Source organism: Oreochromis aureus, linkage group 17, assembly GCF_013358895.1.
Source record: "Oreochromis aureus strain Israel breed Guangdong linkage group 17, ZZ_aureus, whole genome shotgun sequence".
Lineage (NCBI taxonomy): Eukaryota > Metazoa > Chordata > Actinopteri > Cichliformes > Cichlidae > Oreochromis > Oreochromis aureus.
The window spans coordinates 36,018,280-36,044,605 of NC_052958.1; the positions used below are offsets into that span (position 1 = coordinate 36,018,280).

Below are 26,326 nucleotides of genomic sequence, written 5' to 3' on the forward strand. Positions count from 1 at the left end.
AAAACAAACAAAAAGTGTGACAAATGATGAGAACAGAAATCTAGATTGCTACTCGTTATTCATCTTACCTGTTACTGACAGTGACTTTGTTCCTTTCTAAAGCGAGCAACATCATGGCCATGTGACAGAGGTACTCTGTGATAGCCGAGTGTGACATGCAGCCCGTGAGCAGAGACACCAAGGCCTGCACATCACCAACACCCTCACTCAGGATCAGTATGACAGCCATGGCTGCATACGGGTTAGGACCCTGGAAATCAGATCCATTGTGAACACACTTTAAAACTTCATCTTCTGTATATGATCACATGGCATTTTTTTATGTATTTATGAGTCATACACTAATTCCAAGGTTAAAGTACTTCTGAACATCAGGAATACGCAGTCTGATGGAGGCCTCAGCCTGAGGGAAAAGGCGATGTTTCTTTACACGCTCCAGAACGTCATCTGGCCTCACGCGCTCTCCAACCTTATGCTGAGCCATTAAACTGATAATAAAGAAAACATACACACACACACAGTGACATTTTAAAAATGAAAAATTCATCTCACATTCCAGTCACATACACTGTGGGCTCAGCTTGTCTATGCTTTTTTTTTTTTTTTACAGAGAGGGTGGCCACAGCAACTCGTATACAGGAGAGGCTTGCATCACTTCCCAAACCAACCTTCCCAGTCAGATCAGAAGCAGTCATATTAGAATCATATTAACCAGAAATACATGAATAACTTTCTGCAGCTCTAGGCGAGACTTCATGTGGTGGATATTTTACAGAAACTTCAACTGTTTTGTAATTTTTCTAATTAAAGAAAGTAACTTACACAACTAGCTTTCGTATGCTGTGCTCTGAAGGTGTCGGCCCCGTTATGCCGCGGTTCCTCAGGATGGAGCAGATCTCCATCTCTGTATGCCTCTCTCTCATCATGTAGCGATAGTATTGTTTCTTGAAAGGCACAAACTGTGACGAGAAGCACATCCAACATGACTTTGACGTTATGCTCCACGTGCTCATTTTCATTTTGCGATTGTTGTTTGGTGTCATCTTTTTGTTTTCTACTTTATTTTTATTTATTTTTAGTAACAGGAACATTAACATTTACACAGACACAGCAAGGGAAAAAGTAAACAACTAAGTAGAAGAAAAATAAAATAAATAAATAAATAAATAAAAATAATGGAGAGAGGGGTTCACCCAGGGCTATGTGAAGTTACTAAAATGTAGTTTTTCCACTTGAAGACACACCGTGCATCTTGCTCGTTTGTATATACCCCCATACCCGCGTCTATGTACATACTCACACACACTTTCAAGTATCTACATATACATCTACATATACATACATAATACATATCTACATGTGCATACATGCATACTCATGCACGTATACCCTTTTACATATTTTTGTGCATGTCTATACAAGTGTCCATTCAGCATCATAAGGAATTAAGACCAGTTGAGCACCGGAAAATCAGGTTAAATGAAAACAGAATGGGAAGGGAACGAATAAGATCCTTTCCCTACATTATTCACAACCCTTTTGCATACTCGAAAACCATTTTGACCAATATCTTTGAAATTTGTCTTTACAGAATCTTAGAGAAAAGGTCACCTTTTCCATTTCACAAATATCTTTTACTATGGCTGACCACTCTCCAATCGTTGGTGGGTCCTTGTCTAGCCATCTTCTAGTTATTGCTTTTTTACTTGCTGCCAGGAATATTTTAAAAAGGTATTTATCTTTCGTATTCATCTCAACTGGTACATTTCCCAAATATATTGTAGCAAAGCAAAGCTCAATCTCAAAGCCCATTACCTTTTGAATCCTCATTAGTATTTCAGCCCAATAAGATTTAATAGCCAGGCAATCCCAGAATATATGGTAGTGGTCAGCCATAGTCTTGCCACATTGCCTCCAGCAGTTACCGGATTCAGGTTTGCTATTCTGAAGTGATTTATACTTAGGTGTAATGAAAAACCTCATACTGTTCTTCCAGGAAAATTCCCTCCAAAGAGGGGAGCTAGAGGTAGTTATGTTTATTTTACAAATATTTAACCAGTCTTCATACGTAAGTGTAATATCTGCTTCCTTCTCACATCTGTTCTTAACATACTGGGTGGAGTGGGTCCTGTATGATTGTAAACATGAGTACAGTTTCAAGATCAGCTTTTTATGTACTTTACCTTTATAGGTGTCGACAAACATATCAATGAAGCCCCCCTCCTCAGAATCCTCCCTTGCAACTTTAATATTTTTATTAAAATGGTGTCTCAATTGTAAATATCTGTAAAAGTCTGTTTTATTTAACCCATAAGTTTCACTGAGTTGTAGGAAGCTGTCCATGTCTGTTTTGGTTGAGATTTTACAGTATGCTGTAATACCCTTCCAAATCCATTCTCTAAACACCCCATCCAAATGTGCTGGTGTGAAACCTGTATCATATCCTACCCACCTTAGTATTCGCATTTTCCTTTCTAAATTGAATTTTTTACTTTGTTTAGTCCATATATTTAAGGCTACTTTGGTGCACTCATGCAATTTACACATACGTTTTTTCTGTAGACTTATATCACCCAGTAAAGACTGTAGAGGTATATCGAATTGAGCAAGTTCCAAATCTTTCCATTTTGCTTCATATTTGTTATCACATAGCCTAACCAAATACTGAAGCTGTGCCACATTGTAATAGTCCTCCAGGCTGGGTAAGGATAATCCACCTTGGTCTTTTGGCAACTGTAGAGTTTTAAGTCGTACCCTGGGTCTTTCATCCTGCCAAATAAATTGTGAGATCATTCTTTTCCACTCATTAAATTGTTTTTGGGGAAATTCAATTGGCAGGGATTGAAAAAGAAACAACAGATGGGATAAAACATTCATTTTCACAATTTGTATTCTACCATACAGACTAATTGTCAAAGGTGCCCATCTTCCCAAGTCCACTTTTATATTTTGTGTGATGGCATTATAATTTAAGTTATAAATTTCCGTCAAATCCTTTGGTATGATGACTCCAAGATATGTCAGTTTGTTAGTATTCCATTTGAAATCATACATTTTACGTATGCTTTCTTTTGGTACATAGTTAGAAGTTAGAGTTTGGGTTTTGTGTATATTTAATTTGTAGCCCGAGTATTGGCTAAACTGTTCAAGGCGCATCATCAGTTTGGGAAGACTAGAGTCTGGATTTGACAAGGTCAAAAGTATGTCATCTGCGTATAAGCATATTTTATACTCCACTCCTTTAACTTGAATGCCCTCGATTTTCTGGTCTTCTCTAATACATTGTGCCAGGGGCTCTATAAAAAGTGCAAAAAAGGTAGGGCTTAGGGGGCACCCCTGGCGACATCCTCTCTCCAGTGTAATAGTCCTGGACAGATTTCCATTCATTTTAATCCGCGCAGTTGGACAACCGTATAGCAATTTCAAACAGCCTATGATCTGCTCTTTGAATCCAAACTGTTTTAGTACTAGATAAATAAATTCCCATTGCACCATATCAAAGGCTTTTTCTGCATCCAAACTGTTTGGTGTCATCTTACCGTGCTGTCCTGGACGATGTTCCTCCAGCGATGGCAAACGAGCCTGACATTGAGGTACAGGTCCTGGGCAGGTAGGAGACACAGCACGTCCCTCAGCACCTCCTCTGGAAGGTCGTCCATGCAGCCCTGGGGTTTCAGCAAGCCGCTGCTGCTGCCCAGGAGCCCAAAGTGGGCATCAGGAAGGGCCTCCACCTCCTCTTCTTCATTATCAATGTCACACTGGTCAAATTCATCATCATTCCCAAACATCTCAGCCGTCATTCCCTCCAGATAATCCACCTGCTGCTCTTCCTTCACCTTAGACTGCGGCATCATCTCAACAGCCAACAGGCTGGCATCATCAATCTCCTCCTCCTCGTCTGCCTCAGGATCTGGCATCATCACAGCAGCTAAAAGACTGTCATCGATCTCCTCCTCCTCTTTTACCCTGAGCTCTGGTGGCAAAGGTACAGCCAACAGGCTGATATCGTCATCCTCATCCTCCTCGTCTTCTGCAGCTTTTGGCTCTTCCTTGGAGGTGGAAGGCAGGGAGGATTTGTGCGGACTGGAGCTGAGGACTCTCGCCACAGAAAAAAATTCATTGATACCCTTCTGTCGCCCAGGACTTCCTGTGGCAGGTGCTAAGAGAAAAAGGACAAAGATTTATAATCTGATTCCTGCGACTTTCTGTCAAAAGGCAAAAAAATACATCCATAAATCATTGGCTTAGTTTAGTAAGGTTGTCTGTTGTGTTCTTTCAAGTCTTTTGGTATCACTAAGCTGCTGAGAGTTGATTTATTAAATTCTAAAGTCTTTGCTGATCTCTGATAGTTTTATTGGGGGTCACATATCTTTGGGTCTCATATTTAAAATTGCATTAAATTTACAGTTAAATGCATTGCACTTCAATCACAGCTTGACTGCTTGATTTACAGTCCACTACAAAAACTGTGTCTTCATCCTAAAGACACATGCTCAGTGTTCCTTCTCTCACACCACATTGTAATAAAAGCTTTACACCACATTACCAAACTTTGGCCGCTTAGTGGGTGTCCTGGGGTAAAGCCCCCGGTTCGGATCACCGTTGCCCATCTTTTGGTTAAAGGTGTGAGGCCGGGTGAGGACTGCTCTTTGTCCCAGTCCATCACAGTCTTCTGCATTCAGGTGCCTCCTCTTGGCCTTTCCTGGGAAACCACACAACATCCAGCCGTGGCAGAACAATTCAAATCACAGCACTGGGATTGTCCTTCATACAGGGTGAGCCTTCCCTTAGAGTTCAGCCTACAATTGTTTGCTAACTAGATTACCTTTAAAGATTATATTCAGGTTTTTTGGATAAAACATGGCAACAAGTCTAAAAAGTCTCGTTAAAGCTTTATTTTTCGTATACGTGTATTTCAAAAGTAGTGTACTTAGCTTTAAATCCTGAACTTACCTTTAACAGACACCTCCATTTTCTGCTGCTAGACATACAATCTTTCAGTAACAAAGACTCATAATTTCACGTAAAAAAGTCTCTATATTAATTACACACGAACAGCCTCAGAAAATACACCCGAACCGTCCAAACTAACGTCCACAAACGATCACTGCTAGCCCGTGTGTGCCTGCTAGCATGCTAACTTCTGGGAGAAGTACTGCTAATGCAAACACTACATTAAAAACGCGACTCCTCCTAAATGTAAGCGGACTAATTTAACGTTAACAGGGATTCACTGGAGAAAACGTGCATATATGTTTTTGTTTTCGACGAAAGCTTCTGTAGTTGCAGGTCTCGAGTAATTGGTCGATTTGTTCTTCTTTGAATCTCAAACCAACTTGAAAGGCGCATAATCGCCACCTACTGGAAAGCCGAAATTCGCAATTTGCGACATCTAGCCAAGTTCCAGGTTTCCAATGGCTTGATCCAGACTCAATATATGCCACAAAGTTTTTGCAAAAGTGGGCAAGAAAGATTAATATAATCAATTTAAAAACTGATTAAATAAAATATAAAAGATTATTCTCCTCTTATTTAAATGACAAACTGATTTGATTTGTAGACCCTTAAGATAACAGATAGACAAGGATTCTGCACTCCTAGTCAGATGTGTCTCTGAACTGTTTGGCTTACAGGGCTCACTTATACATCCCTTGGCCTTATTTGAAACGGCAGCCATGTTTCTTATGAGCATTTACAACTGTAACAGCAAACAAAATGCATCATAATAGTTCAATGTTAATTAAAGTGAGCACTAAGCATTTGCCTTCAAATAATTTGCTGTTCCACAAATTTCCTCACCAAAGCAGTAAAAAGTAAATTTTAAAAAACCCAAACAACCAGCCATGTAGTTTCCATATTTTGGTTTGTTAAAGTGTAAAATTAAAAACAGAAGCACATATTCCAGAACAAGTAGGGGTAATATGTTTATTCATGGGTCAGTAATTTCTAGGTGCTAGGGTAAATACAGTACCAATCTCCAGGTAATTGCACCGCATCAATGTTTGAGGCACAGCAGTCACTGAAATCAATACAGTTCATTTGCTGTACATTACAGTGAAGTTACACTCTTAAAATGTTAATACATCCACTAGTTATGTTACCGTTATCACTTTTTTTGTGACCAATGGCTCCTTTCCATTGTGAAATGACCAAAGGAGATGTGAGCTGGAATGAGTCAACTTAGTGAAGCGCCCCACAAAGCCCAAACAGCCAGCTTTTAAACAGGTAAGTAGTTTGAGGTGGATTTTTCTCTCGTTAAGTCAAACAGTATGTAAGCACATGTAAAGGAATGTTTTCAAATCAGTAAACAAAACCTACAAGAACCTGTGTTAAGTCAAGCTATGTCTTATAATCTTATAAAAACTTGGAAACTACTATTTGTCAGGCTTAAAGCCCAACCATGACTTATGGTGGAATCTTCACACCGAGAGCAAAAACTGGTCCAGCACATGTAGTGTAAACAGGGCTTCTTCATAGAGTCGCTTTCTCACGGCTTTGAATTCCTCCTCTGACTTCAAGTTTTTGGTTTTGAGTATGATTTTAAATACATAGGTCTATCAGTCCCAAAAGCACAAATATTTTGATTTCACAATTTGAAAAAAATAAAAAAAATAAAAAATCCTAATTTTTAAAAACACACGTCCAAATCTTGAGCTCCTATGCAGAAGCCCCGTGTAACAAAAAAAGAGACTATTTCTTCCTCTCGTTCAGCGCTTTGCTTTCACTGCTTCAGCACAGGCAGCTCCCTTGGCTTAAAGAAGGCCTGAGCCATTCCCATGGCGAAGATGTACACCCTAGCATCCACCATTATTTTTTCCTTCTGCAACAAATCTGTGGGGTAAAATAAGGGAAGATTATATTAGGCTTTAATTCTTACAGTCTGAATGCTTGCACAAACTTTAGTGTGTGAAAAAAAAAAGTCGCACCGTCTATTTTGGTCTGGAACTCGTCAAGCGGTAAAAGAATAACTTCGACAAATTCTGGAAGGAGAAGATCAATGAAATGGTCACATGGGCCTTTATGTCTGAGGGTTACTTAAAAAGGGAACAAACATGACTCACCTCCATCATCTGTGGGAAAGAAAAAAAACAACACAAGAGAACAAGATTAACATAATGACATTGGCTTTTTAAGAAGCATAAAAATAGGGAAGACTGAGTTTCTCTTCATGTTTTAGGAGGTTTAACGTGTGAACACTAGATAACAGTGGGACAATCTGATATCGACAGTTCATGTTTGAGTACAGATACTTATGACAAAGGTAAATCTCACACGAGACAGCAGATGCGATTAGTCTTGGTATTGTATCAGACCAGTACGACAGGATTGATACTTTGTTTCTAAATTGCAAATTGAACTGAAGAGGCTGGCAGGTTTTAATGTCCAAACCAGCTGACTTAAGTCATTACATTAACCCAGATTGCTGCAGTAGGCTTCAGCATTCGATCAGCTGCTCAACCAAGTGAGCTACAGTGACATGAAGTCACGAAGGTACTGCTAATTTTTAACAAAAAGATCAATTTATAAATTGGAAAAATGAGCAACCAACTACTCATTTTGTCCTATCTTTATAATCAACATAACTAAAACCTCTAAATTTCTATAGAAGGGTTCCCATTTTGTTTAAAAAAAGAAAAAGAAAAGGGGCACAGGTTTGTTAAGGCACATACTTTGTGTGTGCTTCGATAAACTACACTACCATAACCTCTTGTTACTCCCAGCAATGTAAAAGCCTGCATGAGAAAAGTGAAGATCCAACTATCAGCTAGAAGCTGCCCACGTAGCTCATTATAGTAACGCATTTAAGCACCAAAACTAATTAAGAGTAAGCTAATATTCTCCTACTCTGACAAAAATCATGTTATAGGAGCAATAGTACAAATAAAAACTCCTTTGTCCCACACACCGTCAAACTGTTTAACTCCTCTCTGGAGGGGGAGGGGAAAGGGAAGGACAAAGGAGGGCGTGGAAAACTAAACTGTAGTGTTTTCACAACAATCACTAAAGAAGAACTAATCACTGTGCAATAGACTGACAATAGTTGAAATGTGCAATAGACATTTGGCTGCTACATCTCATTAATGAGTAGGGCTGTGCGATATGACCAAAATCTCATATCCTGATATAAGAATTCTATCGTCCTGATAACGATATAAATCACAAAAATGTAACATTTTCTGTAAATTCTGTGAATCTCGGGCAGCTCGACTTGCGGGACGTGTTTCCAGCTGCGCGTCATGTAGCTGGAGTCGAGTGTTTTAACCGATGCATGAAACTATACATTTTTAGACATAAGTTGTAATGGCCGCCATTTTCTTTGTGAATATTTATTACACAGCGTGCTGCGGGGAAAAGCCTGTTCTAACGTTTGAGTCTAAGGTTTATTTTTTAGCACCTGGCGGCTGTTTTTTACTTCTCATCCGTAAATAATCTGCTCTTCACGTGATTCAGTTTATTTTGAAAAGTCTCAACAGGATCTTGAGCTTTATTGTGAAAGGTTTATGTGGAACATAAACAAGCGGACACTCGATGGTGATATCGTCGTTGTTGCTAACCACAATGCATAAAAACAGGCGCTTGTCCGTTGGTAGTGTGGTTATATAAAATATAAGAGAAAGAGAACTTTAAGTAATATAGCCACTACAGTGACCATCAAAACAATGAAAAAAAATATTGCCTTAAACAGTTTATTTTGCGACAGCACGAAACAAACGATAGCGTAAAATGAAACAGACGTTTTTATACCGTCATCCGATATATATCGTTATATCGAACAGCCCTATTAAGGAGTATATTTCATTGCCTATTTATATGTTCCGTATTTATATATATGTGTATATTTGCTAAAATTTATGCTAATATTTACGCTCTGCTACTGGAAACTGAATTTCCCGAAGGAACCTACCCGAGGGATTAATAAAGTTCTATCGAGGTAAACTCATAACAATTTGATACAGATTTTTTTGGCCTTTTTCTGTTTTTGTTAACAGTACTGATTAGTGTGTAGTTACATCTACAACAACTTGAATCAGTCTCATAAATTTTGAGTTCATTCCATTAAAAAAATAAAATAAAATAAACAGTTTCTAGAAGCCGCCATGTTGCCTCGCCATCTTGGAATACAGTGGGCAAGATGGACATCACCATTCCACCTAATTGTGTTTTACATATGTGGCTAGAGACAGACCATTTATGTCAAACACAGGAAGCTCAGGAGAAGAGAACTGTAGGGGTTAGCATGCCGTGGAAGCAAATTTTAACTTGCGCCTGCATGTTCAGACTCAAGATATAAAGGATGACATGTATGTTTTATCATCTGAGGAAAGAAACAATGTGACTAACACAAGAAAAATGAGCAAACATACTCATTTATTCCTAAAACGCTGGCTAACAGCTTCAAAAACAGCAGCCCTTACTGACAAAAAACTTCAACATATCCTCAAAAATTCATCTCACTACAGCTGTCTGACAGAAGTGAGCTTCACTGACTCATGACCTGTATCAGACTCCTTTCACAAAGTTTTACATCCTCCTCCAGAGTAAATAGATGTGGAAGCTCTTCACCCAGCATATAAACAGCTAAGGTGAACAGTGGACTGCTGACCTATACAGATAGCAATAGACACCGGGGTCAATCCAGTCAGGGGTCACTTTGCTATCTGAGAACACTCACTCACACAAATAAACAGTGACCAAAGATTTTGACAGGACTCGGGGGGTAAAAATGTAAAATATTACAAAATATTTAAAATAGAATAGAATGTTCCTTTAAACTTGTATTAAGATTATTTGACTTGGTTTGGAAGTGAACTGTCACACATCTAAGAGGCTGGTTTTGCAGTGAGACAAAAAAAAAAAAACACACACACCCAGCACGCCCCTGCGGGCGGTCTATCCTTCAAGCTCGGGTCCTCTACCAGAGGCCTGGGAGCTTGAGGGTCCTGCGCAGTATCTTAGCTGTTCCCAGGACTGCGCTCTTCTGGACAGAGATCTCCGATGTTGTTCCCGGGATCTGCTGGAGCCACTCGCCTAGCTTGGGAGTCACCGCACCTAGTGCTCCGATTACCACGGGGACCACCGTTACCTTCACCCTCCACATCCTCTCGAGCTCTTCTCTGAGCCCTTGGTATTTCTCCAGCTTCTCGTGTTCCTTCTTCCTGATATTGCTGTCATTCGGAACCGCTATATCGATCACTACAGCCGTCTTCTTCTGTTTGTCTACCACCACTATGTCCGGTTGGTTAGCCACCACCATTTTGTCCGTCTGCATCTGGAAGTCCCACAGGATCTTAGCTCGGTCATTCTCCACCACCCTTGGGGGCATCTCCCATTTTGACCTCGGGACTTCCAGGCTATACTCGGCACAGATGTTTCTGTACACTATGCCGGCCACTTGGTTATGGCGTTCCATGTATGCCTTGCCTGCTAGCATCTTGCACCCTGCTGTTATGTGCTGGATTGTCTCTGGGGCATCTTTACACAGCCTGCACCTGGGGTCTTGCCTGGTGTGATAGACCCCAGCCTCTATGGATCTTGTACTCAGAGCTTGTTCTTGTGCTGCCATGATTAGTGCCTCTGTGCTGTTTTTCAGTCCAGCTTTGTCCAGCCACTGGTAGGATTTCTGGATATCAGCCACCTCCTCTATCTGCCGGTGGTACATACCGTGCAGGGGCCTGTCCTTCCATGATGGTTCCTCGCCTTCCTCCTCTTTCTTGGGTTTCTGCTGCCTGAGGTATTCACTGAGCACGCTGTCAGTTGGGGCCATCTTCGTGATGTATTCGTGGATGTTTCTTGTCTCATCCTGGACTGTGGTGCTGACACTCACCAGTCCCGGCCCCTTCCTTCCGCTTAGCGTACAGCCTCAGGGTGCTGGACTTGGGGTGAAACCCTCCATGCATGGTCAGGAGCTTTCTTGTCTTGATGTCAGTGGCTTCTATCTCCTCCTTTGGCCAGCCTATTACCCCAGCAGGGTACCTGATCACGGGCAGGGCGAGGTGTTGATGGTCCCGGATCTTGTTCTTACCGTTCAGCTGACTCCTCAGGACTTGCCTGACCCTCTGCAGGTACTTGGTGGTTGCAGCTTTCCTAGCGGCCTCTTCATGGTTCCCATTCGCTATGGGATCCCCAGGTACTTGTAACTGTCCTCTATGTCTGCAATGTTGCCTTCTGGTAGTTCAATCCCTCAGTTCTGACTACCTCCCTCTCTTTGTTACCATCCGACTACACTTCTCCAGTCCGAACGACATTCCAATGTCATTGCTGTATATCCTGGTAGTGTGTATCAGTGAATCGATGTCTCGTTCACTCTTGGCATACAGCTTGATGTCATCCATGTACAGGAGGTGGCTGACAACCGCTCCGTTCCGTCCAGTCTTGTTAATGATCTCACTGAGGGGGTTCAGGCCTATGCAGAACAGCAGTGGGGACAGAGCATCTCCTTGGTAGATCCCGCACTTGATGGTGACTTGTGCTATAGGCTTGGAGTTGGCCTCTAGTGTTGTGCGCCACATCCCCATTGAGTTCCTGATGAAGGCTCTTAGGGTCCTGTTAATTTTGTACAATTCTAGGCATTCCAGTATCCAGCTGTGGGGCATTGAGTCATAGGCCTTCTTGTAATCAATCCAGGCAGTGCACAGGTTGGTCAGTCTGGTCTTGCAGTCTCGGCTGACTGTTCTGTCTACCAGTAGCTGGTGTTTTGCGCCTCTGGTATTCTTGCCAATCCCTTTCTGTGCCCCGCTCATGTATTGACCCATGTGCCCGTTCATCTTAGCCGATATGATGCCTAACAGGAGCTTCCATGTAGTACTGAGGCAGGTTATTGGTCGGTAGTTGGATGGGACCGGTCCCTTCTTGGGGTCCTTGGGGATCAGGACTGTACGACCGGGTGTCTCTCGTTAACTAGCAGCTGGTTCATTTGTGCTGCCAGACGCTCGTGGAGTGCAGTCAGCTTCTTCAGCCAGTAGGCGTGAACCATGTCGGGCCCTGGTGCTGTCCAACTCTTCATACTGGAGACCCTTTCTTGGATGTCTGCCACTGTGATGGTTACTGGACCCTGTTCAGGGAGGTCGCTATGGTCTGCCCTCAGATCCACTAGCCACTGAGCATTGCCGTTATGGGTTGCGTCCTTCTCCCATATGCTCTTCCAGTATTGCTCCGTCTCCAGCCTTGGTGGTGCTGTTCTGCTATTGTTCCCTTGCCACTGAGAGTACACCTTTGCTGGTTCTGTGGAGAACAGCTGGTTTATTCTCCTGCCTTCTATCTCTCTGGTGTACCTCCTCAAGCGGCTGGCCAAGGCTGTGAGTCTTTGCTTGGCAGTTTCAAGGCCTCAGGTATGGACAGCTTGCTGTATTTCTTATGCACCTTCTTTGTCGCACCTTTCTGCAACTCCGTTAGTTGGCTAACCTCCCTCCGTGCTACTTTGATCTTGCCCTCTAGCCTCCTTCTCCATGGAGGGTACTGCCCCTTGTGGCTGTTCAATTTGTAGCCAAGCATCTCACTGATCACTGCTGCCGTATTGTAGATCAGCTTGTTAGTGTCGGTAATCGTGGTTGTAGGTATCGTCCGTAGTGCTGCATTAACATCATCTAGCAGACCTTCTGAGGGTACTTCACGTAATCTTGGTAACCGCCACGGGGATCCAGGTTTCAAGCTTGGCCATGATCCTATCTTTCAGGTCAGTTCCTCTCGCACTCAACGATCCTTCTCCTATCGCACTTGGGGGCTATGTACCCAATCTCGGGTGGGGGTGATGATATCTCCCCCCTGACCTGGCGTCCTGACTCCTCCTTGCCGTAGCATTTATGTTGTACCTCGTCAATCTCTAGTTGTGAGAGAAGTCCCTTCTTTCGAATGTTGGAACACTGAGCTACTAGTTGTTTCGCCGTCATTGTGGATGTCGGGTATCGAAGAATCCATAGGTCCCTCATCCTATTCATGTAACCCCTTCCGCCAGGGTTACTTGCGTAGTAGCATTCCAACAACGCCCTGTTTTCGTCTCTTGCCCACCGATGCCTTCTTGTTCCAGTAGCCCACTTGTCGTCAGGGTGTCCTGGTTCCTCAACACCTGACGCGGACCTTGTTGATCCGGGCGACGTCCGAGCCGGCATGCCTTCATATTTATCTGTCTCGCTCATGTCTGCGGTAGGCTGACTTAGCATAGGGGGTCTATTATTTTAGCACCGGCAAGTTCATAGAAAATGTAGACTTCAGATTACTGCACAGGAATTCTGCTTATAAGTGAATCTAAGAAAAGTGATGAAGGCAACATGGCCAATTGAATTATGTCCTAAACAAGTTAGAGTAAAAATGAATGATGATGGTGAAAAAACTGAATTATGAAATGTTTTCTCACCCAGTTTCTGTGTTGGGTTGATATTCTCCACATCGTCACCATTGATGTTGACCAGGATAGTCTGAATGGTGCAGTTAGACAGACCAGGGTCCAGACAGGTCGCTGCAAGCACAGCAATAATGTTAGCCAAAACAAACTTATCAGTCTACTTAAAAACCTTATCGCTCTTATTGGAATTTTCAAAGATAAAATGTGTATGGACACTTCATCCTGCCGATCCCTGAATTTTGCAGTATGGTGTGTAATAGTACCTGGAGTGACTCCTACTACTTCTCCTGTGTAACCAGTTTCCTCCTTCAGTTCCCTCAGTGCAGCCGCCTCGGCAGTTTCCCCCTCATCGATCAATCCTAAATAACAGAAAAATAACAAAGTGCCAACTTGGAGATGATTAAGCACTTTTCATTACCCTGGAACATACTCCATCATCGAGCACATCATGAGTGAAAAAACTCCTGACCTGCAGGAAACTCCAGAGTGCAGCATCCCAGAGGAGGGCGGAACTGCTTCACCATCACTACGCAGTCCTTATGCAGCGTCCGTTTCAGCAGAGCGATTATTCCCACACCTGGAGGAAATATGTGTTATGCCTTCAATAACTCTGTCACAAGCTGAACAACCAAAAATGAAAGAAGATACGCTCACCATCTGCTTCAGTGTTGGCCCGCCTCGTTGTCCGTTTCACAGTCTCCCAGGTTCTGGAGGTTTAAAACAGGTAATGAAAGTATCTTAAAGTGGACCTGTTGTGCTGTTCTACCAGCCTTCCTCTTCCAGTTAAGCTAACTTTCTTCTGATTGGCTGCCCATCAAAATCAACATTTTTGAACAGCTGGTGGGTGGGGCTCCTGAGAGGAACCATCCACATAACCATCTACTGACATAGTACAGAGACAAGAGCAGAAAAAAAACGTTCAGATGACTCCTTTGTGGAGGAGCAGCGGTTCTAACCCGAGCCCCTTCTCGCCCTCGGCTCATTCTACCAAGCTACTCTATTTTATTTAAGCTATTATATTAAACATTAAATTTATTGTTTTGTCTGAGGAAACACCAAAATTTCCCAAATTTCTAAATAAATAAAGAAGATCTTCTTGCCACTGCACATACACATTATTTTAAACTCAGGCTATGTTTTATATTACTATCCACTATTTTAACAGTGTTAATTAATCTCACAGAGAATATGGAAATCCACAGACATAACAATACCTGGTGTTTCCAGCGGGGTCCACATATGTAGTCTTTTCCAGCTTCACCCATTTCCCTGCCGCAATAAGCTAGAAAACAAACAAACACACAGCTCATCACATGCCTACTGTTCAATAAACTAACATGGAACATGGAAGCTCCACATTTAAACTTTATTACTTTAAATTGTATAACACAATTTTTATATTACACAAGTGAAGCCAATTTATAGCCAATGCACTATATAGCAATTTTATACTGCTAGCACCGACATTTTTTTTTTTTCTGAACGCCCTCATTCACAAACATTTAAACACACACACACCTCTTCTTTCACAATGTGAGGAGCTGCAGTGTCTTTGGGTTCTTCGTGGTTGCTCATTGTTACTGTCCGACTGAAAATGAAAGAAAGACGAGTCAGAAAGCCTTCTACGACCCGGGTAAAGAAAATAAACCAGTTGTATGGACCCGTGCTTAAACGCTGAAGAGACGTTTCAGATCATGAGCTACTCAATTAGCTGCCAGAGCCAGGCAACTGCAAGACCGTTCAATTTCCCCTCCTACCTTTCCGCATTTAGCTTTCCTTCCCTGAGTTTCTTTGTTTATTTAACGACGGGTATCTGCTTTACCCTTTGCAGTGTTACAAACTGCCAGAGCTCGAGTATTTCAAACTTTTAACAATCCGGTAAATTAGTAAAAAAAAACCAAAAAAACACAACACTCAAATTAACTCACATGAACTCCCTTTCGTGTGTGACTAGTTGTAGAGAGTAGAGAAAGGGCGATGAGTCACTCTGCTGCCACTTCCTGATACAACAAACGTCACCGAAGTGTTGTTTATAGTGCAATACTGGGAAGAACCGAGAGACTAAAATCTATTTCAATAAACAGTTTCAATGTTCACACTTTTTAATGAAATATTTACAATACAAATCCAGCAATTATTTCATTCTAGTTTTAATGATCGGCTTTGTTTGCAGTAAAAAAAAAAAAAAAAATTAAGACATTTCACAGAAAATACATCTAAATATGAATCCAATTAATTCTCTTTTTCCATTACTCACATCGTCTAGATTAATTAAGTCATGTCTCATTTTATGTTATTTTAATTTATTTTTTTTTACGTTTACGATTGTAATTTAAGGCATCCACAGTGAGGTCTCTCCTTTTTAATAAACGATCTCCATCAGCTCACTGCACGCCTACATGTGCACCATGAAAATGATTCCCCGAGGGAAAACTTATGACACGATTTTTTAATTGTACCAACAGCTAACTAATGTATTTATTTTCACTGTTTTCTGAGTAAAATTGAAATCATTAAAATCCATTCATAACAGTGAAGAATTGGTGTAATTTCAAGCCAGAATTTTAATGTGTGGTTCTAAAAGAGATTCGGAAGTTATTTACTGATGGACTCGTTTCCTTTACAGGATATTGCAGCATGAAGAAGGAGCAAGTTGTCAACTGCCAGTTTTCGGTTTGGTATCCGATATTTAAGAAACATACGATTAAAAGGTAAACTGCTAACGTCTGTAGAGCAAGTCCACTGAACGTTTTTATAATTGTTGCTGTATAATAGAGGCCAGCTAGCCGGCTGCTAACGTTAGCCGACAGACAAAAAGCAGACAGCTGCCCTTTCTGTCTTCGTGAGTGTAAATAGTAAACAGTGCAGCCTTCTACTACTGTGCTTTTATTTCACACATTGTTGTTTTCTGTGTAATATATACGTGATGTGGTTCGTCTTGTTTTCCAGTCTGATTCTTCCACTGCCTCAGAATGTAATAGACTATTTACTGGACGATGGGACACTGGTAGTCTCTGGGAGGTATCAGAACACGAACACACACGAACGAACACACAGAGTTATGTTTCCTTGTTACGTCCCCCCCCCCCCAATGGTGGAGGCAAAGGTAGGAAGGAGACAGCAACACCGGACGACCACAATCAATGAAGGAGGAGGACAACAGGACAGTTAAGAATCAGGCAGGATTTATTGGTTGCTTGCCTTGATAGTCAACTTAACAACGGAAAAAAGTGGGGGGGGAGGAGGACTGGGCGGTTGAGCCAAATCAAAGAAAGTAATAAAACAAAAAGAGGTCGATAGCTTCCAGGGCCTAACCTAACTAAAACAAAAACGCAAAACAAAAGGCCTACCTAGCTGCTCGACAAAAAGTCAGTGAAAACATACAAAAGTGGCATCAACCACATTACCTAGTGTGTCTAACAATTCAAAATCTACAGCTAGTGTATAGGGTACCCCCAGCTTACCTGTCCAGCCTCCCACCACACACAATACCAAGAAGCCTGTTCACAAATGTTTGTCATAAAGCAGAAGCCACCAGCTTGCCAGGGAGCTGCTCATTTGTAGTGATCCTTAGAGTGCGATTGGCCAACTGGGCCCAGACCAGCCAATAGACACATGCCAATCAACTTCGAACTGGCCAATAGGTGGAGGCTTGACACCTGAAAGATAAATAGAACACAAAAGCAAAGCCACACCTCTCGGCACGTAACACCCCCACCCTTTAAGAACCAAACTCAGGGTTGTGTGAAATTTCACAAACGTGTTCTGTCGTGATGTCATGATTTAACTGGCGTTATGAAAGTTGCTCACAGATTACATCCTGTCTCTTCTGATTTTACACTTTTCCTCATTCTCTTTTCCCTCAAGTGACCACAACACACAGCAGACACAAACTAACAACAGCGACTCAGATGCAGAGGAAGACATTCAGGTAAGCTGGAGCCTTTTTTCAAGATTGGAAGAACGTCACAAAGATCATAAATGGATTGTGCTCAGTTTCAGAGCATTTCTAAAATAAGGGATGACTATTCATCACCAACACAAAGTTTGAACTACTCCAAGTGTGATGAAAATGACTGTGGAATGTAAACTGAAGGCACAAGTGTTTCTTTATGGGTTTGGAAAACTGTCCCATTACAAAAAACATTTTTAAAGTCTTTTTCAGGTTAGTTGGAAAATGTCAGCAAGCTGACAATTAATGAACTGATGAAAAGCTGGCTTTAATTTTTAATTTTTAGAGATGTTTAGATCTCACAGAAGAGAAATGCTACAAACATATGAAGCAAAGCTATAAATGAAACTATCGCAATGAATATGACCTAAATAAGTGTGAAACAAATTTAAAACCTTAAATGGGACATATTAAGCTTTCACGACTTTGGTGTCACATATATGTTGTTACAGTGGTGGATGCTCATGTGAAGCATGGCCGATCATGTTTCTAACTCTCTCCTCCCCTCTAGTGGTCAGACGATGAAACAACTACAACAGTCACTGTAAGTATTCTTAATGGGTCCAAGTGCGCCTCATTTTTAAGGTTTTCTGTTACATCTAAGTTGTTAGGATAGGAGATGTTATGTATTCATTATTATATATTTACAGTTAAAGCAAGGACAGTGAATTCGGATGATTACGTAAAGCCATTTTGCTAAAAATTAGCCGAGTATCAGTTTGTAGTTTGCATTACTTCCATGTATATGTTTCTTTATATGTGTGCTGTTATGTTAATATAGATATAAGCATTTAAGCTAAAGAGGTGAAAATGTACATGACCTCACCTTTAAGCTTGTAGTATCATTTTGCTTGGTGGGAATAACAGCCTGAAATGTCATGTTTCTGCCAGGCTCCTGAGTTTCCAGAGTTCACCTCTAAAGTGCTGGAGGCCATAAACAACCTGGGTGGGCGTGTATTCCCTAAACTCAATTGGAGTGCACCGCGGGTAAAAACACTGCTTTCCTCTGCTTCAGATTGAAGAGTGTTAGCATGACCAGCATCTGTTTGCCTCATGAATTATTCATTAAGGACGAGGTTTTTGTGATGTTAGTGTGACGAAACCATAATAAGTCATGTTTCCCACCTTTGATGTGACCTATAACCTTAACAATTCAAGTGAAAACCAAATAAATCCAAGTGCAATAAGGTAGTTGCATAAGTGGGCACACCCTTAAGCTAATACTATTGAAGCACTTTTTGATATAATCACAGCATTCAGTCTATCAGCATGGCACACCTTGACTTGGCAACATTTTTCCACCATTCCTTGCAAAACCTCTCCAGATCTGTCAGATTGTGAGGACGTCTCTTTTGTACAATCCTTTTAACATCTCCCCTCAGATTTTCGATTTCGATTTGATTTTTCTATTTGATCTGAAATCCAGTTTCGCCATTCGAATTTACATTTTATTTGGATTTACGTTTAGGCTCTCTGTCATGTCATCCTGAAGGTTTTAGGCTAAAAGTGACTGGTATTTGGGAGTGTTCATAATTCCACTACACCTTGACTAATGCAAAGCAACCCCAAAGCATGATTGTGCCACCACCATGCTTCACCATGGTTTTTGCACCAAACATGCCTTTTAGAATTGTGGCCAGATAGTCTTATCATACTGTAACACATTTTCCCACATGCTTTTGGGAGACCTGATGTATTTTTTGCAAACTGTAACCTGGCTTGGATGTTTTTCTTTCTAAGAAAAGGCTTTTTTTATTGCAATCCTACCTCATAGTCGAGACACATGGAGAGTCTGGGAGATTGTAACATGTAGTACATGTAGGACTCTTGGCAGCCTCATTTTCAAATGATTTATTGTGGTCTCATTTTTTTAACAGCACAACATCTTGTCATTTTAACAGCTGAATGCACACGTTTTATATCCAGTGTAACTTAACGTGTCTGTTTGTTTCCTCTCCCTACAGGATGCGAACTGGATCGCTCTGAACAGCTCCCTGCAGTGTCGCAGCCTCAGTGATATATTTCTGCTCTTCAAAAGTTCCGACTTCATCACGCATGACCTCACGCAGCCGTAAGTCCTGTTGCCTAACAACAACATCACAATTGTAAACAACTGGGCTCGTTTAAAGAAAGAAAAAAGGAAAAACACCTGGTGCGGTGTGCGCAGGAACCTTTGAACTGGCAGTGTTGGCTGGAAAATTTGCTGGGCTGTAGATTTGCCTCTCGCTGCTTCACGCTGCATGACAAACATTCAATATGGGTACTGGTTGTAGAGCAGTACGGGGAAAGTGTGTGCGCGAGTATGGAATCCTGCTTGTTTTAAATCTTCTCATTCACCTATCCTGGTTTTTACATTTTGAAGGTCTTTATTATTACTTTTTTATCATTTCCATGTTCAGATTCCTTCAATGCAGCGACCAGGACTCCCCAGACCCAGTCATCAACTATGAGGTATATACTTTTTTTTCCCACCATAAAGAAGATTGTACACATAATAGTACTGCAGCACACGCTAAGAGAATAGTCTCCAAATGTGTTTTTTGTGTCATTACCCTGAGACTTGATTTACTCTTGCTTTACACATGTTCACAAAATATTAGGGCTGCACAATTAATCGTTAGAAAATCGCGATCTCAATTCATACTTATGTGCGATCTCATTTCCAAATGACAACGATTTAAAATAAAAAAAATTTTTAAAAAAAAGATGACGATTGTACCGCATTTTGATCCGGGACATAATCTGCATGAAAACAAGCGCTCACTCTTCCTGCTCAACAAATGACAAGGGCGGAGCCTTATACCACGTAATACCGAAGCCAGCTGGCAGGGAAAAAACAACGAAGAGCACGTGAGAGATGACGAAGCTGTAAAGGCCAAGAAAGTGACAGGAGAAAATCCGTCCTGGTCAACCACATCAATAACGGGAACCTTATACAGCGCTTCCCCATAACCGTCGAACTCCCGCAGGCACAAAGAAATTACGGAGGCTATCACTTATCACCTGGCTAAAGATATGGCTCCCATCAACACTGTGCAAAGCGAGGGATTTAGGAAAATGATCAACACCCTAGACAAAGCGCTACACAGTGCCGTCCGCAACTATTTTTCAAATGTTGCACTACCTGCTCTATACACGCAGTGTCGAGCAACGGTGGAAACGGAATTACAAGCAGTACAACATTTTGCGGCAACGACAAAATGTGAGACATTTATTGTTTTTATGTTCATTTATTGTTTTTATGTTCAGTCTCAACTGTTACGAAGTTGATGTGCAGTTAATAAGTGCAATAAATATTTATACTGGAAAAGAAAATCGTGAGAGAATCGTGATCTCAATTCTAAGCAAAAAAATCGTGATTCTCATTTTATGCAAAATCGTGCAGCCCTACAAAATATAATACAACATAAATCTGGAACAACAAAAAAGTAGATCAGATCAGACTCTCTGGCAGCAACAACCATGCCACATTCAAAGTCTTTTCAATCACCTTGCTTAGTTTGAATATCAACAGGCCATCTTGTCTATGTCTACATGCCTAAATGCATTTCTGTCATGTGATTGGCTGATTAGATCATTCTTTTAATGAGCAGCTGAACAGATGCAAATATTGAAGGTGCTGTTGAGTGTTTAGCTTCTTGTTTAAAAGGACTGATAGAACAAAAACCCCTCGGGCTTCTGCTGGTTGCCGACCCCGTGTCGTGATGGAAATAACTGAAGTTACTCGAGCACCTCAATCAGCTCACAGTGGTTCTCATCGCTGTTAAAAGACTGCCGAAGTATGGCCCGAGGGCCATTGGCAGCTGTTAGTAGCATATGGTGAGGATGATGGGTGAAACAGTGTAATACTGCTGTCTCACTGTAATAGAGAGCTCAGAGCAAGACCAAGAGAGCGTTTCTGTTCAGTTGTAGCTCTTCTATTTGAGCCGTCACAGCAGAGTAAATCCCTCTGACAATAACAAATATAGCTGGAGTCAAGAAATGCCACCTCTCTTTATGATTAAGAAGAATAAAACCTAGAAAAAAATAACAGTAAAACCCTTTTCTGAGCAGTCACTTTATGAACACAAACTACAAATGTGTCTTTTTATGGCACCTCAGTCACTTGCTGGCTCCCAAAGTTGCCATTCTGAGAACCCAACAGAAAAATGCAAAGATTAAAATTTAAGACTTATTCAAAAAACTGGAGAGAAACGGTTTCACAAAAAATTTCACCATTTACACTCCTCAACTTTTTCAGAAAGAAAAAGAAATCATGTTTGATTAGTCTCTTTGCATTGCGACAGCACCTGTTATTATAACCCCGAGCATATTTTGGTTTTGGAGTTTATGAGGGAGCGCTGGCTCTGACTAAAAAGCCTGAGGACTTTCCAGACTCATACAGCAGCCACTTGTAAAGCATACCCTGATCTCTATGATCTGTTTGACTCCAAATACAACAGTAATTTCTTAAAAACAAACATTGTATTCAGTAACTAGCTGAGACTGAAAACTCACCAGAAAAGCGCTGACTGAGGTCATAAGTCAAGAGAGGTCATTTTCTTACAGGCTTTTATGCAACGAGTCTTGTTTTTCGCAACCTGGTGAGTCATCTTGTGTTGGCCATTAGGCTGTTTGCATATGAAATAAGATTAGTTAATAATTGTCAGCCAACCGCTACATCAAAAAACAGACACCCACAAACAGGAGAGCCACAAGTGGCAACCTTTTCTGACTTCCCCTAATAAGTTTTGACACTTCAGTTTATATCAATAAAGATGGAGTTGGTCAACTATTAGATTGGGTATTAGGTTTTTCCCAAGGGTAGTCCAGATAAGCTATACAGGCAAAGATCACCCTCACTAACTTCTAATGCACATCCAGTCATTTAGTTCTGAAAGGAGGCCTGAAATACAACAGACACATGTCAGTTCAAAAGAGAGAAACAAGGTTTTTCCTTAATACGTGTCTAAGGAGGGAAAGAGTTGACGTAAACAACAGATAAAGAGTTAATTTTTTAAAAAAGAGTTGCCTTAAATCCTCTCTGTCTGTTCTGCATTAGCTGTTTTATTTATCAGTTTAACTGACAGAGGGGAAAAATGAGTGTTTATAGCTGGTATGCTTACAAAAAGGGAGCCTGTACTTCCTACCAGAGTTTATTAGCACAAACTTCAGTCATGTGAAGGATTAGCTAAAATCCTGCCAGACAACCAGCGAAAATACAAAAATGTTGGGCAGGTCGATCCCATAATCTTGGGGGAGAAAGGAAAAAAAAAAAGCATTGCAGCAGAACCGAAATCCTGGAGTCTCCAAGGAAACGGAGATGCTGATTGATTACTTTACATTTATGAGCCAAGTAAACGCACTTTCTGTGTGTTTGTACAAAGTAACCTGTGTAATGCCATTGCTGTGTACAGTAATATTCACATCCCTTTGTTGTTTATATGCATTGCTCAATGAAATTGCATGCACAGGACTGGGTTAAAAAATACTGTAGTGCAACTAAACAAGATCAAATAAAACAAATACAGAGGTTTGATCTGCAAAGGATCCTGCACCAACCATCATTTCTTCAGTTTTTTGTTTTTTTTTGAATGACACCAGTTCACAAGCCTGTCCAGTCCTGCTTTAAAATGTCAGACTTGCATGTGAGTAAACTAAGAATAATGGTGTCATCTGAAAACTTCCCTACATATTGGTTCGGTTGGGAGTAATTTGCATGCAGACCACTAACACATTCTTTGGGTTTCCTTGTATTATCAACAAATCTGCTGCCGTATTTAAGTATTTCTATTGGCTTACTAGCGCCAGTGTCTCCTCTTTAATGGTTGTCTCACACTCAAACAGTTATGTCTTCTCTCTTCAGCTGGTCCTGAGGAAGTGGAGTGAGCTGATTCCTGGCGGCGAGTTTCGCTGCTTTGTCAAAGAAAACAAACTGATCGGTAAAAACTGTCCCTCTTCTTCTTTTACATGAGTGTTGTCCAAAAATAGCTGCACTGCGTTTGATTGCGTTAGCCACCGAGTGGCTACAAATGGACATAAAGAGAGCACGCTTCATGTGTGAGATGGGAATTATTTTTTAAAATTCTCTGTACAGTTATTCAGGAGGCTAATTTAGAACCAATTATAAAATGTAATCTAAAGTGTGCTGACGATGTGTCTGTGCGATCTCCCAGCTATCTCCCAGAGAGACTACACGCAGTATTACCAGCACATTCTGAAGCAGGAGGAGCAGATAAGCCAAGCCATTCAGGACTTCTTCAGCCAGCACATCCAGTACAACTTCCTGGATGAAGACTGTGAGCATCAGCCTGCTTTTATTTTTCACTGTACATGTGAATTGTAAAGCAATATTTACAGTTTCGTCAGTTCTCCTCAGACAGGAACAGACTTTTTGTGGAGTAATGAAAGTCATTAAATATTTACTGTTAAAAATGGGGTCATTTAGGCAGGAGGGAAATGAAAGGGAAGACTGATGACATTTCACTTGTTATTTTAATGTTTAATGTGAGGTGGTATTAAAAGTTTGCTTTTTGAAGTTGTGCGAGACATTAGTGTGAATGTTAAATGATCACTCATTCGGATGTTTTTTTTCTGCTTTACAGTTGTGTTTGATGTTTACAGAGACAGCCAGGTAACTCGATACTGACTGGTTTTCTTGATAAATAAAAAAAACCCAACACACACTTTCTGAGCTGCATTTACATGTAGTGTGTGTGTTCGTGTGTGTTGCAGGGGAGGGTGTGGCTCATCGACCTGAACCCATTCGGAGAGGTGACAGACTCGCTGCTGTTCACCTGGGGCGAGCTGACGTCTGGAGAGGTCGCAGAGCAGCAGGTCAGTCACTGCATACTGTATGTCCCGTACTGCAACACACTCGGGAGTCTTAATGAATGCTCAGTGAGTCTGTGGACCTGTGCAGGAAGGGCCGGCGTTCCGCTACACCACCAGTGAGGTGACGGTGCAACCCAGCCCCTGTCTAAGCTACAGAATTCCACGGGATTTTGTCGACCTCTCCACAGGAGAGGATGCATACAAACTCATCGACTTCCTCAAGCTGGTAGGTCCTGGAAAGTTGCGTTCATGCATGACGACGTGTTCTTCATGCATGAACGAAAATGTTGTTTGCCATTCAGGCGTTGAAACAAAAGACATAGTGAGTGTATTTTAAAATCAGCTTTAAGCTGCTGCTGCAGGGCTGAAGCAGAAAAAACTCAACTTCTTGCACCAGCATGTAGCCCAGGTTCTCTAAAGTTTGACCACTGATTGACCACCATTGTACTACCAGCTGGGACCTTTTGAGGGCATCCCATCAGTAACCACTGGACATGTTGAGCTCATCTGATGCTGACTCTGTTACTGCGATCTTTCCCTAACCTTAATCAAAAACGCTCCACATCATATGATTAGCATTACCATAAAAAAAAAAAAAAAACGTACAGGAAAAGTACTAATTTCTAATTTTATACTCAACACAGACACTACACTAGTGTAAAATGACAGATGACTGCAGTGAAGGGTTAAACTCTCCTCTCCTTCTCCTGTTCGCAGAAGAAAAGCCAACAGGAAGAGTCTGAGGAGGAGGAAGAAGAAGAGCAGGAGAATGCGCCACAGTGACATCAGTGTCGTCAGCTCTTCATATAAAATCTGCATGAAGTGACTCTTCACCCTCTCTTCTGTTTCAGCACTGGTTCCTTCTACTTTTTTGGTTTTTTTTTAAAATCTCAGAATGGTACGCGGTGTACCCGGGATTTCCTAAATAGCTCCTTCACATTAGTCGAATGGAGCATGTTAAATTAGCAGATCATGTTACCCGTTCCTTAGGGACTCATTTTCCGTCGACACTGCCTAGCGCCTTATTGCCGATCTTAATAGAGGCCTCTGCCGTGTCGAGAGGTTGGTTATTTCAGTTTTTGTGGGGGCGGGGACTGTGTTACTGTAAAATTATGTATTCATTAACAATGTAAAGAATGTCTGCGTTTATACTTTGAGCCTGTGCAGTAGCCTGTGTATCTGTATCACGTCTCAAAAACAGTCTCTCTTGGTTTGAAATCAATCTGATCTCCACACACACTCACACACACACACACGTGTGTCAGTTTGTTTCTTTATCTATGGGGCTGACAGACTTCTCTATTTAACACTAAAGCCCTTCATCACTGAGTCAACTTTAATTTTCTTGCCAGAAATCCCAGCTCCTCCATCTTTCCCTGCCAATTTCCTCTGAGCAGTTTTGACACAGTCATTGCTCCCGGTGCTCATTTGGAGTCCTGTTATTTCTTTTTTTTTTCTCCCCTCATCAGGCATCAGTTTAGACTGTTGCTCCAAAGAACACCATTAAACTTCTTTGTCGTGTATTGACTCGGCTGTCAGTCTGGTGGGTGCTGTAAACCAGCACATTAGAAATTGATTGCACTTTTACGCAACAGCTCTCATTACCCCGAGAGCTAAATGGGCTGCGCACGCACGACACAGGGCAGTACTTTGTTTCTTTTCTTTTTTTTCCTTTTCCTCTTCACTGGATTGATGGAGCAATTATGGGGAGATGAAAGAGTGGGTGTCAGAGGTACAGCTCGCCAGGTAAACCGCTGTGGACGAACAGCAACAGTGTGCATGACACAGATATTGTGAATACGCCTTGCCACTTGTCATCATTATGAAACTGAAACGTGTCTGTAAACATCCAGTTTGACCTGCGACTGAGGACGAGCTTGTCTGCTGAAATGTGACACGTGGTATTTGCCGTTGGGGGGAGGGGGCAAATCACAAAATCTGATCGTGATCATCAAGACTGTAAATAAAAGGGTAAATACAAAGCTTAGCTAATGATGAACTCCATTCTGTGATTAAATATATAGATGTACACACACACACAATCGCACTGACTCCAGTTCATTAAGTGCATCAAGCTAAAAAAATACAGAAACGATAGGCCTGCAGTTACACTCACTGCTCACATTATTAGGTACACTTGTTCAACTGTTTAAGGTATATGTCTATTAGCCAATCATATGGCACTATCAAGGGTTGATAAGACGGCAACAATAGCTCAATTA

At 41.4% G+C, this 26,326-nt stretch overlaps 3 protein-coding genes across 6 annotated transcripts in view; 1 reads left to right on the forward strand and 2 right to left on the reverse strand.

Annotated features, from left to right (window-relative positions):
* fbxo18 (F-box DNA helicase 1) overlaps window positions 1-5,335 on the reverse strand; it is a 25,244-nt gene extending 19,909 nt beyond the window's left edge. The window contains exons 1-6 of the mRNA XM_031735678.2: window positions 4,954-5,335; window positions 4,547-4,702; window positions 3,540-4,159; window positions 823-959; window positions 341-488; window positions 69-250 (exon numbers count right to left, since the gene is read on the reverse strand). Coding sequence (XP_031591538.1) covers window positions 69-250; window positions 341-488; window positions 823-959; window positions 3,540-4,159; window positions 4,547-4,702; window positions 4,954-4,972 — 1,262 coding nt within the window. The 5' untranslated portion in view covers window positions 4,973-5,335. The remainder of the gene's footprint in view (window positions 1-68; window positions 251-340; window positions 489-822; window positions 960-3,539; window positions 4,160-4,546; window positions 4,703-4,953) is intronic.
* Window positions 4,757-26,091, forward strand: cdc123 (cell division cycle 123 homolog (S. cerevisiae)). The gene is made up of 14 exons (XM_031735679.2): window positions 4,757-4,775; window positions 15,966-16,050; window positions 16,289-16,360; window positions 17,207-17,270; window positions 17,803-17,835; window positions 18,183-18,278; window positions 19,256-19,362; window positions 19,691-19,742; window positions 23,137-23,212; window positions 23,447-23,569; window positions 23,876-23,904; window positions 24,006-24,107; window positions 24,193-24,330; window positions 24,822-26,091. Exons 2-14 carry the CDS (start codon window positions 15,977-15,979, stop codon window positions 24,885-24,887), a joined length of 1,032 nt encoding a protein of 343 aa, XP_031591539.1. The 5' UTR covers window positions 4,757-4,775; window positions 15,966-15,976; the 3' UTR covers window positions 24,888-26,091.
* nudt5 (nudix (nucleoside diphosphate linked moiety X)-type motif 5) lies at window positions 5,900-17,192 on the reverse strand. Of its 4 annotated transcripts, none has more exons than XM_031735682.2 (10): window positions 16,804-17,192; window positions 14,858-14,927; window positions 14,554-14,621; window positions 13,994-14,046; window positions 13,809-13,916; window positions 13,603-13,698; window positions 13,352-13,453; window positions 7,062-7,070; window positions 6,927-6,980; window positions 5,900-6,831 (listed from the first exon to the last, which is right to left on the reverse strand). In XM_031735682.2, the coding sequence occupies exons 2-10, from the start codon at window positions 14,912-14,914 to the stop codon at window positions 6,722-6,724; spliced, it is 657 nt and encodes a 218-aa protein (XP_031591542.1). In that variant the 5' UTR covers window positions 14,915-14,927; window positions 16,804-17,192; the 3' UTR covers window positions 5,900-6,721. The 4 variants fall into 4 exon arrangements, with proteins under 4 accessions (XP_031591542.1, XP_031591540.1, XP_031591543.1 ...); XM_031735680.2 differs by lacking the exon at window positions 16,804-17,192 and adding an exon at window positions 15,268-15,339; XM_031735683.2 differs by lacking the exon at window positions 16,804-17,192 and adding an exon at window positions 15,097-15,253.
* Window positions 26,092-26,326: the final 235 nt, after the last annotated feature.

Coding starts and splice junctions, on each gene's coding strand:
- nudt5 (XM_031735682.2), bottom strand. CDS start 14,914: ATGAGCAACCACGAAGAACCCAAAGACACTGCAGCTCCTCACATTGTG. Junction 14,622..14,857: donor CTCACATTGTGAAAGAAGAG/GTGTGTGTGTGT, acceptor TTTGTTTTCTAG/CTTATTGCGGCAGGGAAATG. Junction 13,917..13,993: donor GGCCAACACTGAAGCAGATG/GTGAGCGTATCT, acceptor TATTTCCTCCAG/GTGTGGGAATAATCGCTCTG.
- cdc123 (XM_031735679.2), top strand. CDS start 15,977: ATGAAGAAGGAGCAAGTTGTCAACTGCCAGTTTTCGGTTTGGTATCCG. Junction 19,743..23,136: donor ACCCAGTCATCAACTATGAG/GTATATACTTTT, acceptor TTCTCTCTTCAG/CTGGTCCTGAGGAAGTGGAG. Junction 23,570..23,875: donor CAACTTCCTGGATGAAGACT/GTGAGCATCAGC, acceptor TCTGCTTTACAG/TTGTGTTTGATGTTTACAGA.